The sequence below is a fragment of the Stenella coeruleoalba genome (assembly GCF_951394435.1).
Source record: "Stenella coeruleoalba genome assembly, chromosome: 3".
NCBI lineage: Eukaryota > Metazoa > Chordata > Mammalia > Artiodactyla > Delphinidae > Stenella > Stenella coeruleoalba.
In genome coordinates this window covers 108825534-108841645 of record NC_137148.1, presented here as the reverse complement: position 1 = coordinate 108841645, position 16112 = coordinate 108825534, and the positions used below count along the sequence as shown (strand labels likewise).

Genomic DNA, 16112 nt, shown 5'->3' with positions numbered 1-16112 from the left:
TTTCAGCCCACAGCCTCCCCTTCTCCAGAGAGTGGTGAGGGGCTGGAAATGAAGTTAATAATTGATCATGACTATGTGAGGAAACCTCCATAAAAGTCCCAATAGTAGAGGGTATGGAGAGCTGCCAGGTTGAGCACAGAAGCTCCTGCACTTGGAACTCTCCCAGACCTCACCTTATGTGTTTTTTTATCTGGCTGTTCGTATATATCCTTTAATAAATTGGTAAATGTAAGTAAGTGTTTCCCTCAGTTCTGTAAGCTGCCCTAGCAAATTAATCAAATCTGAGGTGGGGGTGATGGGAACCTCTGATTTGTATCCAAATCAGACAGAAGTTGTGGGTAACCTACTACTCACAATTGTCATCTGAAGTAGGATGGGAACAGTCTTGTGAGACTGAGCCCTTAACCTGTGGGATTTGAAACTATCCCCAGGAAGATAGTGTTAGTACTGAGTTGAACTGTAGGCTGCCTAGCTGGCATTGTAGAAAATTGCTTGTTCTGGAGAAACCCCCACACACATTTGGTGACCAGACCGTGCGGGTTTTGTGTGAGTAGTAAAGTAGACTCACAGGAGAAAGACTCATAAGAGGTAAAACAGGTTTTTCCTTTTAAAATCCCATTTACAGTAGCATCAAAAACAATAAAATACTTAGAGATAAATTTAACCAAGCAAGTAAAAGACCTGTACACTGAAAACTGTAAGACATTGATGAAAGTAATTGAAGAAGACAGAAATAAATGGAAAAATATACCGTATTCTTGGATTGGAAGAATTAGTGTTGTGAAAATGTCCATACTATCCAAAGTGATCAACAGATTCGGTGCAATCCCTATCAAAATTCCAATGACATTTTTCACAGAAATAGAAAAACTATTCTAAAATTTATATCAAACCACAATAGAACCGAAATACCTAAAGCAATCTTGAGAAAGAAAAAAGCTGGAGACATCACATTTCTTGTTTTCAATTTATATTACAAAACTATAGAAATGAAAGCAGTATGGTACTGGCACAAAAAGAGGCACATAGACCAGTAGAGAGCACACACATAAACCTATGCACGTATAGCCAATTGATTTTTTTTTTTTTTTTTGCGGTATGCGGGCCTATCACTGCTGTGGCTTCTCCCGTCGCGGAGCACAGGCTCTGGACGCACAGGCTCAGCGGCCCTGGCCCATGAGCCCAGCCGCTCCGCAGCATGTGGGATCCTCCCGGACCGGGGCATGAACCCGTGTCCCCTGCATCGACAGGTGGACGCTCAACCACTGCGCCACCAGGGAAGCCCTAGCCAATTGATTTTTGACAAGGGTGCCAAGAACATAAAATGGGGAAAGGATAGTCTCTTCAATAAATGGTAATAGGGAAACTGGATATCCACATGCAAAGGAATGAAATTGGAACCCCATCTTACATTAGTCACAGAAATTAACTCGAAATGGATTCAAGACTTACATATAAGACCTGAAACCCTAAAAACTCAAAGAAGAAAACATAGAGAAAAAGCTTGACATGGGTCTTGGCAATGATTTCTTTGATAAGGCACCAGAACACACAACAAAAGCTAAAATAAACAAGTGGGACTACATCAAACTAAAGAACTTCTGCATAGAAAAGGAACAGTTAGTAAATTTAAAAGGTAACCTACAGAACGAGTGAAAATATTTGCAAATCGCATATCTTCTAAGGGATTAATATCCAAAATATATAAAGAACCTATATAACTCAAGAGCAAAAAGCAAATAATTCAATTTTTAAATGGACAAAGTACCTGAATAGACAGTTTTCCAAAGAGCATATACAGGTGGTCGATAGGTACATGAAAATGTGCTCAATATCACTAATCATAAGGGAAATGCAAATCAAAACTACAATGAGATATCACCTTGAACCTGTTAGGATGGCTATTATCAAAAAGCCAAAGCTAACAAATGTTGGCAACGATGTGGAGAAAAGGGAACATTTATACACTGTTGGCGGGAATGTAAATTGGTATAACCATTATGGACAACCATATAGCAGTTCCTCCAAAAATTAAAAATAGAACTACCATGTAATCCAGCAATCTCACTCCCAGGTATGTATCCAAACGAAGTGAAATAAGTATCTTGAGGAGTTATCTGCACTCCCATGTTCATTGCAGCATTATTCACAATAACGAGATATGGAAACAACCTAAATGTCCTTCACTGGATGAATGGATAAAGAAAATGTGATATAGATGTAGAAAATGGCATATTATTCAGCCATAAAAAGAAGGAAATCTTTCCATTTGCGACAATCTGTATGAACCCGTAGGGCATTATGCTAAGTGAAATAAACCAGAGAAAGATAAATACTGTATGGTATTGCTTATATGTGGGGGGAAAAAGCCAATTTCATTACAGAGAATAGAACAGTGGTTGCCAGGGTCTGGGGTATGAGGAAATGGTGAGATGTAGGTTAAACTACAGACTTTCAGTTGTAAGAAAAATAAGTTCTGAGGGTCTGACATTAGCATGGTGACAATAGTTAATAATATGGTATTGTATATTTTAAAAGTTGCTGAAAATATATTTTAAGCTTTCTCACAATGCACACTCCACTAATGTTAACTATGTGAGGTGATGGATATGTTAATTACCTTGATCTTGGTAATCATTCCACAATGTATATGTATATCAAATTATCACTTGTGTGCTTTAAATATATATATTATTATATTTGTCAATTATTCCTCAATAAAGGTGGGAAAAAAAGAAAAAAATAAAGTAAGGAAGTAATGATTATCTATAGAGATTAACTCTGATGGGAAATAGTGGAAAAGAACAGTAACTAGAGGGAGAGGCAGGGTCAGAGGAAATTTATTCTGTTTTGTTTTAAAGATGGGATATGTGGGACCATTTTTTAGGGCTAATGGGAATAATAGAAGGAAAGAAGAGGGAATAGTGAATGTAACTCAGTAGGCAACTGGAGCTCCCTGTGACATAGAGATCTAGTTGAAGTTGACCTGAATTTCACTTTTTTAACCTAAAGCAATGAAAAATCTTCCACATACTTCTATGTTTTCTTTTCCATGCTTCTTTGCTTCCTCCTGGTTACATTTCCCTTTCCTGTTTCCATGCATGCTGTCTCAGTTTCATACTCCATTATCTCTCTCTCTCTCTCTCTCTCTCTCTCTCTCTCTCACACACACACACACACACAGACACACACACACACACACACAACCACACACACGCACACCTTTCTATACAAATCAAGCATCTTATAATTTGTGTGTCACATGTTACATTAAATGCCATTTCTTATGCTCTTGCATGTTCTGCCCCTTCTCAAAAGCTGTGTTCCTAAGTTTCTCTTCCTGACTATAGCTTTACCATTTCTGGGATGCTGGTCTATGAGAACTTCCTTATATTATTTTGAAGAAGATATACAGATGGCCAATAAGTACATGAAAAGATGCTCAATATCCTTAGTCATTAGGGAAATGCAAATCAAAACCACAATGAGGTATGACTTCATATCCACTAGGATGACTATAATCAAAAAGACAGATAACGGAATTCCATGGTGGTCCAGTGGTTAGGACTCGGCACTTTCACTGCTGTGGCCTGGGTTCATTCCCTGGTCGGGGAACCACAATTCTGCAAGCTGCACAGCACGGCCAAAAAAAGAAAAACAAGACAGACAATAATAAATGTTGGTGATGATGTGGAGAAATGAGAACCTTCAGACATTGTGGGGTGAATGTAAAATAGTACAGCTGATTCGTAAAACAATTTGGCAGTTCTTCAAAATTTTAAACGTGGAGTTACCGTAGGACTCAGCAATTCTACTCTTAGGTTTATACCCAGGAGAAATAAAAGCATACATCCTTACAAAAACTTATACATGAATGTTCTTGACAGCATTTATTCACAACAGGCAAAAAGTGGAAACAACACCAGTGTCCATCTCCTGATGAATGGGTAAATAAAATGTGGTATATCCATACAATAGAATATTATTTGGCAATAAAAACCAGTGAAGCACTGATACATGCTACAACTTGGATGAACCTTGAAAAAACTATGCACTGTGAAATAAGCCAGTCACAAAAGGCCACATATTATATGACCTCATTTATAAGAAGTGTCCAGGATAGGCGAATATATAAAGACAGCCATAGATTAGTAGTTACTTAGGGCTGATGGGGATGGAATGGAGATTGACTGCTAATGGTTATGGGGTTTCTTTTAGTGGGAACAAAAATGTTCTAAAATAGGCTGTGGTGATGATTGCACAACCCTGTGAATGTATTAAAAACCATTGAATTTTACTCTTAAATGGGTGAATTTTATGGTGATTTATATCTCAATAAAGCTATTTTAAAAAATAAAAACAAAAAGCTTCCCTATACTATTATATGGAGGAGAGAAGTCCTTGAAAAGATGAGGAAGGATGAGATCCAGAATACCAGTGGAGGAACTGGCATTTAAAAGAGGAGGGAGATTTCTCTTGTGATATACTTGTAGATGTAGTGATAGCAGGGCGGGTATTGTGCTTAGAAGGACCCCATGCTTCATTTAATGCTCTGTTTTCACCATCTTGACATTTTAAATAGCTTTTAAATATTGGGGCCCCACAATTTTATTTTGCACTGGGCCCCCAAAATTTGAGTCTCGAGTGAGTAGTTGGATGCTGTTTGATGTCTTTTATTGTTGCAGGGAAGGGTGAGCCAAAGATGTCAGTTGCAGATGGTAGAAGGAAGGAGGCTAGAGGTTTAAGGAAAATTGGGTGATTTTGAAATAGTCATGAGAAGCTAGAGAAGTGTAGAAGAGGTGCCAATCTGTGGCTACTCCTTTTGAGTTTGTAGTGCTGTTGGTATGCCACATTGTATAATTTTCTCCAACACTTAATTGCACTGGTGGTACAGCGGATATTGATGTTAGGGTTCATCAGGCTGGGGATTTGTCAGGCATCTGTGATAGGAGGAGAAAGCGATAAGAAAGTAGTTATAATGATGGTTGGTGGTAGATAAGGAAGGAATAAGACAGGAGAAAGATCATGGATGAGATAACATTGTAGGATCAGTAAATTGGAGATTTCAATGACAGGGAAGTTTATTTCCTCAAGATAATTGTGCAGGGGTTGGACAAATATAGGAAGCTATTTGAATTGATTGATTCTGTAGTTTCTATTGATGGCAAGGGCTAAGTTTGATCATAGAGTGAATGAAATGCCATGAGGGGAAAAGGTTATTGGAAATGCAGAGATCAAGCAACTTAGAGACCAGTTGGTTGGCTGGGTTATTCCCTTGGATGATGAACTTGCTGAGAATGATGACAGGAGTGAGAGAAAAGGCTGTATGCAAGGTGTGAAATTTTCAGTGAAAGAAAGGAGTTAATAGTTGACAGTAAGTACCTCACTCTTTGCTCCATACCTTTGTTCTTTCCTTTGCTTGGACTATATCAACACCTTATACCTCTTCTACTTCCCTCCCCTCCTCTTTCTTTATCATCCTCTTTATCCCCTTACCCTCAACTCAAAATCTTGTCATTCTCAAATTGCATTCTCCTCAGTTATGTTGAATATATTTAAACTTTGAATATTATTCTACTTTATTTATTTATTTTAATTTATTTATTTTTGGCTGTGTTGGGTCTTCGTTGCCACTCACGGGCTTTCTCTAGTTGCAGCAAGCAGGGGCTACTCTTCATTGCAGTGCACGGGCTTCTCATTGCGGTGGCTTGTCTTTGTTGCGTAGCATGGGCTCTAGGCATGTGGGCTTCAGTAGTTGTGGCACACGGACTCAGTAGTTGTGGCTCGTGGGCTCTAGAGCGCAGGCTCCGTAGTTGTAGCGCATGGGCTTAGCTGCTCCACGGCATGTGGGATCTTCCCGGACCAGGGCTCGAACCCATGTCCCCTGCATTGGCAGGTGGATTCTTAACCACCAGGGAAGTCCCTGAATATTATTATAAACACATCTTGAAAGCATAAGACAAGTCACATAACTTAGGACAAGCAGTCACTGAACAGTTTTCAGTGCAGGGACTAGTTGGTAAAGCAATACACTTTCTTTTTTTGTTTGTTTGTTTGTTTTTGTTTTTGTTTTTTGGCGGTACGCGGGCCTCTCACTGTTGTGGCCTCTCCCATTGCAGAGCACAGGCTCCGGACGCACAGGCTCATCGGCCATGGCTCACGGGCCCAGCCGCTCCACGGCCATGTGGGATCTTCCCGGACCGGGGCACGAACCCGTGTCCCCTGCATCGGCAGGTGGACTCTCAACCACTGCGCCACCAGGGAAGCCCGCAATACACTTTCTTGTAGTTGCAGCTTCCTGATGTCTTAGAAAGGACTTTTTGTTTTTTAAATGAAGATTATTGCATAATAAAGATATTTATATAAATATATTTAATGTTTTCTCTAAAATTTAGTTTTAAATAGTGACAAATAAATAGATCTTATTGTCATTTTTCTTTTCAAAAACACTATTTGGGAGATGTTACCTTAAATGTGGTAGGACAATTTTTTGAGCTGAGTATATTTCAGACTATTTTGTCTTTCAACAAATTTTTTTTCCTTAAATATATTAAAAACCTTACTTTTTTAAAAGAACTTTTTAAGTTTAAAACTTTCTTTCAAGTTGAGGGAATTATAGATAGAAATATAGATCCCATTTTAATTATAACAATTATAACACAAATATATATAAAACAATAAAAATAGGACATCTGAGAGATGATACAAATGTTGTTATAGCATTGTAAAATGTGTTTTATGATTCTGAATTTCTTTCAGCCTGAAAAAGATCCTGAACCTAGAGATACAAGTTCTCAAACAACATTAAGCTCTCATCACCTAAATATCAAGGTTCCATCATCTCACCAGAGGTCTGTTGTAGAAAGCAGTGCAGGTAGATCAGTTGCTAAAGTTCTGCTGCCTCAGCCCCTCAAACCTGCGTTGGTAAGCACTGGCCTTTTATTAACTAATTCTTGAAAAGACTATAAAAAGAAAATGTACTTATTAGGAAAATTTAGGTATGCATTAATGTCTTAGCAAATCTAGGAAAAAATGCGGAGAATCTATGTACTTACAGCTATATACAGGCAGATTTTTTTTTTTTTTTTTTTGCGGTACGCGGGCGTCTCACTGTTGCGGCCTCTCCCGTTGCAGAGCACAGGCTCCGGACGTGCAGGCTCAGCGGCCATGGCTCATGGGGCCAGCCGCTCGACGGCATGTGGGATCTTCCTGGACCGGGGCACGAACCCATGTCCCCTGCATCGGCAGGCGGACTCTCGACCACTGCGCCACTAGGGAAGCCCCAGGCAGATGTTTTTTAAATGGATTGACTGTTGACAATTGTGTCACTTGAGACCTCTGGGAAGAGATTATTCCGGCAGAATTAAGAGTTCAGGGCTTCCCTGGTGGCACAGTGGTTGAGAGTTCGCCTAACGATGCAGGGGACACAGGTTCGTGCCCTGGTCCGGGAAGATCCCACATGCCGCGGAGCGGCTAGGCCCATGAGCCATGGCCACTGAGCCTGCGCGTCGGAGCCTGTGCTCCACAACGGGAGAGGCCCCAACAGTGAGAGGCCCTAATAACGCAAAAAAAAAAAAAAGCGTTCAAATGGCATATTGGAGGGGGTAATACCTGAGAAAGGAAAGCAGGGAGGAAGGAAGATTGGGCTGGAATAGCCTCAGTCTTCAATGCAGATCTGACAAAGGCTCTCCCAGTGGGGAGGTCTGGAGCAAAGATTGTCCATTATAGGAATATTATGTTGGGCTGCTATGCTTAGATGTTGGCTGAGGCTTGCCCTAGATGATGGCCTCAACCTGAAAGCTGAAGCAGATTCTAAAGGTGTTGCAGCTGGGCAGTATCAGCTAACTGCACTCCTTGCAGTGGAACAGCATGTATTATTTGTAACCTTTGCATGGCAATTCCTAGGGTAGAATAATCCCTATTGTTCAGATGAACAGATTAAAAGATCATATAGGTAATAAATTAGAGAACTAACATATTTAGTGTACTAGGTAAATTTACTTATAATTTTTTGATAAAATCTTCCTAATAAATATTCCAGATTATGTCTTGAACAACTAGTTTAAGAGATTTTAAGCCAGAAAGAAAGAGTTCAAGAAAGAAAAGACGAAAGAAAGAAAAAAGAAACCTAACACAACTTCCCTGTGATGTTCAGGTTTTATGAATTTGGGTTCCAGGCTTGGCAGCATGTAATGACACCTATTCAAAGAGATATATCATTTTTACCACATAGAGTTCTCTTGGAGGTTGTTTGACCTAGCTCAAGCCAAAAAATACTTTAGTTTCTTGTCTAGTGTTTTAAAATTTAATTAGCATATTAAAATTTTATTACTATGACATATGATCTAGTATACTATTAAAATTTTGTTTGTACTGTATTAAGGTATTTTATTTCTTTCTGCTATTGAATTCCCTATTTCACAAAATACTGATAGAACACACATTCCAGTACTTCTGATAAGAAAAGCAGAGGCCTGTTAACAAGTACTCCGTCTTCACAAACAGCTAGTTTAATGGTAAGTGTTATTAGCATTTGACACTTGTAGTATCTATTTTCTGGCTCCCTGTTCTTCCCATTATTCTGTTTCTCTTAGACCAGGGGAATATCGCACATAGACAATAATGTCTGTAATTTCTATTGCATAAACATACTTTCACTGGAAGTACTCTATATACTGGTATACATGAAAGAAAGATTTCTGTCTTCTTTAAAAAAATTTTTTTATTGTGGCAAAATATATATAACATAAAATTTACCATTTTAACCATTTTTTAATTTTTTTTTTTGTGGTACGCGGGCCTCTCACTGTTGTGACCTCTCCCGTTGCGGAGCATGGGCTCCAGACGCCCAGGCTCAGCTGCCATGGCTCACGGGCCCAGCCGCTCCGCGGCATGTGGGATCTTCCTGGACCGGGGCACGAACCCGTGTCCCCTGCATCGGCAGGCGGACTCTCAACCACTGTGCCACCAGGGAAGCCCCATTTTAACCATTTTTAAATGTGCAGTTCAAGTACTTTCACATTGTTGTGCAACCATCACCACCAACAATACTGAGAAATTTTTCATCTTGCCAAACTGAAATTTCATACATATTAAACAGTAACTCCCCATTCTTTCCTCCCCCAGTCCCTTGTTACCACCATTGTACTCTCTGTCTCTATGAATCTGATTGTTCTAGGTACTTCATATAAATGGAATCATACAGTGTTTGTCTTTTTTGTGACTGACTTATTTCACTTAGCATAATGTCTTCAAGGTTTATCTATGTTGTAGCATGTGTCAGGACATACTTCCTTTTTAAAGGCTAAATAATATTACATTGTGTGAATATACCACATTTTGTTTATCCATTCTTCTGTCTATGGGCATTTGGTTGCTTCCATCTTTTGGCTATTGTGAATAATGCTGCTATGAAAATGGGTGTAAAAATATCTCTTTGTGACCCTGCTTTCAATTCTTTTGGGTATATTTTTGAGGAGCCACCATACTGTTTTCCATGTCAGTTGCACTATTTTACATTCGCACCACAATTTACAAATGTGTCAATTTCTCTACATCCTTGCTAACACTTGTAACTTTCTGTGTTTTTTTTTAAATAATAGATGTGAGATGGTATCTCCTTGTGGGTTTTTTTTTAACACCTTTATTGGAGTATAATTGCTTTACAATGGTGTGCTAGCCTCTGCTCTACAACAAAGTGAATCAGCCATACATATACACACATTCCCGTATCTCTTCCCTCTTGCATCTCCCTCCCGCCCACCCCCCTCTAGGTGGTCACAAAGCACCGAGCTGATCTCCCTGTGCTATGCGGCTGCTTCCCACTAGCTATCGGTTTTACATTTGGTAGTGTATATATGTCCATGCCACTCTCTCACTTTCTGCCAGTTTCCCCTTCCCCTTCCCTGTATCCTCAAGTCCGTTCTCTAGTAGGTCTGCATCTTTATTCCCATCTTTCCCCTACGTTCTTCATGACCTTTTTTTTTTTTTTTTTAGATTCCATATATATGTGTTAGCATACAGTATTTGTTTTTCTCTTTCTGACTTCACTCTGTATGGCAGACTCTAGGTCCATCCACCTCACTCCAAATAACTCAATTTCGTTACTTTTTATGGCGGAGTAATATTCCATTGTATATATGTGCCACATCTTCTTTATCCATTTATCTGATGATGGACACTTAGGTTGTTTCCCTGTCCTGGCTATTGTAAATAGAGCAGCAGTGACCATTGTGGTACATGACTCTTTTTGAATTATGGTTTCCTCAGGGTATATGCCCAGTAGTGGGATTGCTGGGTTGTATGGTAGTGCTATTTTTAGTTTTTTTAAGGAACCTCCATAAGTTCTCCATAGTGGCTGTATCAATTTACATTCCCACCAACAGTGCAAGAGGGTTCCCTTTTCTCCACACCCTCTCCAGCATTTATTGTTTGTAGATTTTTTGTTTTGGCCATTCTGACCGGTGTGAGATGATATCTCATTTTAGTTTTGATTTTCATTTCTCTAATGATAAATGAAGTGGAGCATTCTTTTATGTGTTTGTTGGCAATCTGTGTATCTTCTTTGGAGAAAAGTCTATATAGGTCTTCTGCCCATTTTTGGATTGGGTTGTTTGTTTTTTTGTTATTGAGCTGCATGAGCTGCTCATAAATTTTAGAGATTAATCCTTTGTCAGCTGCTTCATTTGCAAATATTTTCTCCCATTCTGAGGGTTGTCTATTCATCTTCTTTATGGTTTCCTTTTCTGTGCAAAAGCTTTTAAGTTTCATTAGGTCCCATTTGTTTATTTTTGGTTTTATTTCCATTTACCTAAGAGATGGGTCAAAAAGGATCTTGCTGTGATTTATGTCATAGAGTGTTCTGCCTGTGTATTCCTCTAAGAGTTTGATAGTGTCTGGCCTTACATTTAGGTCTTTAATCCATTTGGAGTTTATTTTTGTGTATGGTGTTAGGAAGTGTTCTAATTTCATTCTTTTACATGTAGCTGTCCAGTTTTCCTAGCGCCACTTATTGAAGAGGCTGTGTTTTCTCCACTGTATATTCTTGCCTTCTTTATAGAAGGTAAGGTGACCATATGTGCGTGGGTTTGTCTCTGGACTTTCTGTCCTGTACCATTGATCTGTATTTCTGTTTTTGTGCCAGTACCATACTGTCTTGATTACTGTAGCTTTGTAGTATAGTCTGAAGTCAGGGAGCTTGATTCCTCCAGCTCCTGTTTTTCTTTCTCAAGATTGCTTTGGCTATTTGGACTCTTTTGTGTTTCCATACAAATTGTGCCATTTTTTGTTCTAGTTCTGTGAAAAATGCCATTGGTAGTTTGATAGGGATTGCACTGAATCTGTAGATTGCTTTGGGTAGTATAGTCATTTTCACAATGTTGATTCTTCCAATCCAAGAAAATGGTATATCTCTCCATCTGTCTGTATCATCTTTAATTTCTTCCATCAGTGTCTTATAATTTTCTGCATACAGGTCTTTTGTCTCCTTAGGTAGGTTTATTCCTAGGTATTTGATTCTTTTTGTTGCAATGGTAAATGGGAGTGTTTCCTTAATTTCTCTTTCAGATTTTTCGTCACTAGTGTATAGGAATGCCAGAGATTTCTGTGCATTTAATTTTGTATTCTGCTACTTTACGAAGTTCATTGATTAGCTCTAGTAGTTTTCTGGTAGCATCTTTAGGATTCTCATCTGCAAACAGTGACAGCTTTACTTCTTCTTTTCCGATTTGGATTCCTTTTATTTCTTTTTCTTCTCTGATTGCTGTGGCTAAAACTTCCAAAACTATGTTGAATAAGAGTGGTGAGAGTGAGCAACCTTGTCTTGTGCCTGATCTTAGTGGAAATGGTTTCAGTTATTCACCATTGAGGACGACATTGGCTGTGGGTTTGTCATATATGGCCTTTATTATGTTGAGGTAAGTTCCCGCTATGCCTAGTTTCTGGAGGGTTTTTATCATAAATGGGTATTGAAGTTTGTCGAAAGCTTTCTCTGAATCTATTGAGATGATCATATGGTTTTTCTCCTTCAATTTGTTAATATGTTGTATCACATTGATTGATTTGTGTATATTGAAGAATCCTTGCATTCGTGGGATAAACCCCACTTGATCATGGTGTATGATCCTTTTAATGTGCTGTTGGATTCTGTTTGCTAGTATTTTGTTGAGGATTTTTGCATCTATGTTCATCAGTGATATTTGGCCTATAGTTTTCTTTCTTTGTGACATCTTTGTCTGGTTTTGGTATCAGGGTGATGGTGGCCTCGTAGAATGAGTTTGGGAGTGTTCCTCCCTCTGCTATATTTTGGAAGAGTTTCATAAGGATAGATGTTAGCTCTTCTCTAAATGTTTGATAGAATTTGCCTGTGAAGCCATCTGGTCCTGATCTCTTTCTTGTCTGTTGAAAGATTTTTAATCACAGTTTCACTTTCAGTGCTTGTGATTGGTCTGTTCATATTTTTTCTTTCTTCCTGGTTCAGTCTTGAAAGGTTGTGCATTTCTAAGAACTTGTCTATTTCTTCCAGATTTTCCATTTTATTGGCATATAGTTGCTTGTAGTAATCTCTCATGACACTTTGTATTTCTGCAGTCTCAGTTGTTTTCTCCTTTTTCATTTCTAATTCTATTGATTTGAACCTTCTCCCTTTTTTTCTGGATGAGACTGGCTAATGGTTTATCAATTTTGTTTATCTTCTCAAAGAATCAGCTTTTAGTTTTATTGATCTTTGCTATCGTTTCCTTCATTTCTTTTTCATTTATTTCTGATCTGATCTTTATGATTTCTTTCCTTCTGCTAACTTTGGGTTTTTTTTGTTCTTCTTTCTCTAATTGCTTTAGGTGTAAGATTAGGTTGTTTATTTAAGATGTTTCCTGTTTCTTAAGGTAGGATTGTATTGCTCTAAACTTCCCTCTTAGAACTGCTTTTGTGGCATCGCATAGGTTTTGGGTCTTGTGTTTTCATTGTCATTTGTTTCTAGGTATTTTTTGATTTCCTCTTTGATTTCTTCAGTGATCTCTTGGTTATTAAGTAGTGTATTGTTTAGCTTCCATGTGTTTGTATTTTTTACAGATTTTTTCCTGTAGTTGATATCTAGTCTCATAGCGTTGTGGTCAGAAAAGATACTTGATACGATTTCAATTTTCTTAAATTTACCAAGGCTTGATTTGTGACCCAAGATATGATCTATCCTGGAGAATGTTCCATGAGCACTTGAGAAAAATGTGTATTCCGTTGTTTTTGGATGGAATGTCCTATAAACATCAATTAAGTCCATCTTGTTTAATGTATCATTTAAAGCTTGTGTTTCCTTATTTGTTTTCATTTTGGATGATCTGTCCATTGTTGAAAGTGGGGTGTTAAATTCCCCTACTATGATTGTGTTACTGTCGAGTTCTCCTTTTATGTCTGTTAGTATTTGCCTTATGTATTGAGGTGCTCCTATGTTGGGTGCATAAATATTTACTATTGTTATATCTTCTTCTTGGATTGATCCCTTCATCGTTTTGTAGTGTCCTTCTTTGTCTCTTGTAATAGTCTTGATTTTAAAGTCTATTTTGTCTGATATGAGAATTGCTACTCCAGATTTCTTTTGATTTCCATTTGCATGGAATATCTTTTCCCCCCCCTCACTTTCACTCTATATGTGTCCCTAGGTCTGAAGTGGGTCTCTTGTAGACAGCATATATTCGTGTCTTGTTTTTGTATCCATTCAGCCAGTCTGTGTCTTTTGGTTGGAGTGTTTAATCCATTTACATTTAAGGTAGTTATCAATATGTATGGTCCTATTACCATTTTCTAAATTGTTTTGGGTTTGTTATTGTAGGTGTTTTTCTTCTCTCATGTTTCCTGCCTAGAGAAGTTCCTTTAGCATTTGTTGTAAAGCTGGTTTGGTGGTGCTGATTTCTCTTAGCTTTTGCTTGTCTGTAAAGGTTTTGATTTGTCCATCAAATCTGAATGAGATCCTTGCTGGGTAGAGTAATCTATGTTGTAGGTTTTTCCCCTTCATCACTTTATATATGTCCTGCCACTCCCTACTGGCTTGCAGAATTTCTGCTGAAAGATCAGCTGTTAACCTTATGGGGATTCCCTTGTGCATTATTTGTTGTTTTTCCCTTGCTGCTTTTAACATGTTTTCTTTGTATTTAATTTTTGACAGTTTGATTAATATGTGTCCTGGCGTGTTTCTCCTTGGATTTATCCTGTATGGGACTCTCTGTGCTTCCTGGACTTGATTAACTATTTCCTTGCTCATATTAGTGAAGTTTTCAACTATAATCTCTTCACATATTTTCCCAGTCCGTTTCTTTTTCTATTCTTCTTCTGGGACCCCAAAATTCGAATGTTGGTGCGTTTAATGTTGTCCCAGAAGTCTCTGAGACTATCCTCAATTCTTTTCATTCTTTTTTCTTTATTCTGCTCTGCAGTAGCTATTTCCACTACTTTACCTTCCAGGTCACTTATCCGTTCTTCTGCCTCAGTTATTCTGCTATTGATCCCTTCTAGAGTAGTTTTAATTTCATTTTTTTGTGTTGTTAATCGTTGCTTGTTTCCTCTTTAGTTCTTCTAGGTCCTTGTTAAACGTTTCTTGTATTTTCTCCATTCTATTTCCGAGAGTTTGGATCATCTTTACTATCATTATTCTGAATTCCTTTTCAGGTAGACTGCTCTTCATTTGTTAGGTCTGGTGTGTTTTTACGTTGCTCCTTCATCTGCAGTGTGTTTCTCTCTCTTCTCATTTTGCTTAACTTACTGTGTTTGGGGTCTCATTTTCGCAGGCTGCAGGTTCATAGTTCCCATTGTTTTTGGTTTCTGCCCCCAGTGGCTAAGGTTGGTTCAGTGGGTTGTGTAAGCTTCCTGGTTGAGGGGACTAGTGCCTGTGTTCTGGTGGATGAGGCTGGATCTTGCCTTTGTGGTGCGCAGGTCCATGTCTGGTCGTGTGTTTTGGGGTGTCTGTGGCCTTATGATGATTTTAGGCAGCCTCTCTGCTAATGGGTGGAGGTGTGTTCCTGTCCTGCTAGTTGTTTGGCATAGGGTGTCGAGCACTGTAGCTTGCTGGTCATTGAATGGATCTGGGTCTTGGCATTGAGATGGAGATCTCTGGGAGATTTTCACCATTTGATATTATGTGGAGCTGGGCGTCTCTTGTGGACCAGTGTCCTGAACTTGGCTCTCCCACCTCAGAGGCACAGCCCTGATGCCTGGCTGGAGCACCAAGAGCCTTCATACACACAGCTCAGACCAGGTATGTGGGGAGTTTCTTGCCTTTTGGGAGGTCTGAGTTCTTCTGCCAGCATTCAGTAGGTGTTCTGTAGGAGTTGTTCCACATGTAGATATATTTCTGATGTATTTGTGGGGAGGAACGTGATCTCCACGTCTTACTCCTCCACCATCTTGAAGCTCCTCTCTCTCCTTGTGTTTTGATTTGTATTTCCCTAATGGCCAATGATGTTGAGCATCTTTTCATATGCTTATTAACCATTTTTATATCTTCTTTTGAGGAGTGTCTTTTCAAGTTCTTCACACATTTAAAAAATCAGGTTGTTTATTTTTTTGTTGTTCAGTTATAGGAGTTCTTTATATATTCTAGATATTAACCCCTTATCAGATATATGGTTTGCAAATATTTTCTCCCATTTTGTGGGTTACCTTTTCATTCTGTTGATAGTGTCCTTTGATGCACAAAAGTTTTAAATTTTTATGTAGTCCAGTTTATCTTTTGTTGTTGTTGTTGCCTTCGCTTTTGTGTCATATCCAAGAATTCATTATTAAATGCAGTGTCATGAAGGTTTCTCCCTGTGTTTTCTTCTAAGAATCTATAATTTAGCTCTTACCCAGCCAGGGTTCTTCTTAGGTTCAACTAAATAGCAGGTATACAGCTGTTTAGGTATACAGCAGGTATACAGTAGAGCAGGAGCAGATGTTCCTCTTCAGCAGGAGCAGTCCTCACAGAAGTCCATGTAGTAGCTTATATAGCAGTCTGGGGACAGCTCAGATACAAGGAGATGAGATCCAGTATCTTTTGTAATAACACATAGGCGCAGCTTCCAGGGTCCCCACAAGGGATATGCCTAATTACAAGAGTCCGGGAAGCCCAAAATATGGTGCCTTTTCTA

At 38.8% G+C, this 16112-nt stretch overlaps 1 protein-coding gene across 1 annotated transcript in view; it reads left to right on the top strand.

Moving 5' to 3' along the window:
• Positions 1-16112, top strand: part of MEIKIN (meiotic kinetochore factor) — a 127991-nt gene that overhangs the window by 52803 nt on the left and 59076 nt on the right. The window contains exons 9-10 of the mRNA XM_079918641.1: positions 6760-6924; positions 8436-8516. Of these exons, the coding sequence (XP_079774767.1) occupies positions 6760-6924; positions 8436-8516 (246 nt within the window). The remainder of the gene's footprint in view (positions 1-6759; positions 6925-8435; positions 8517-16112) is intronic.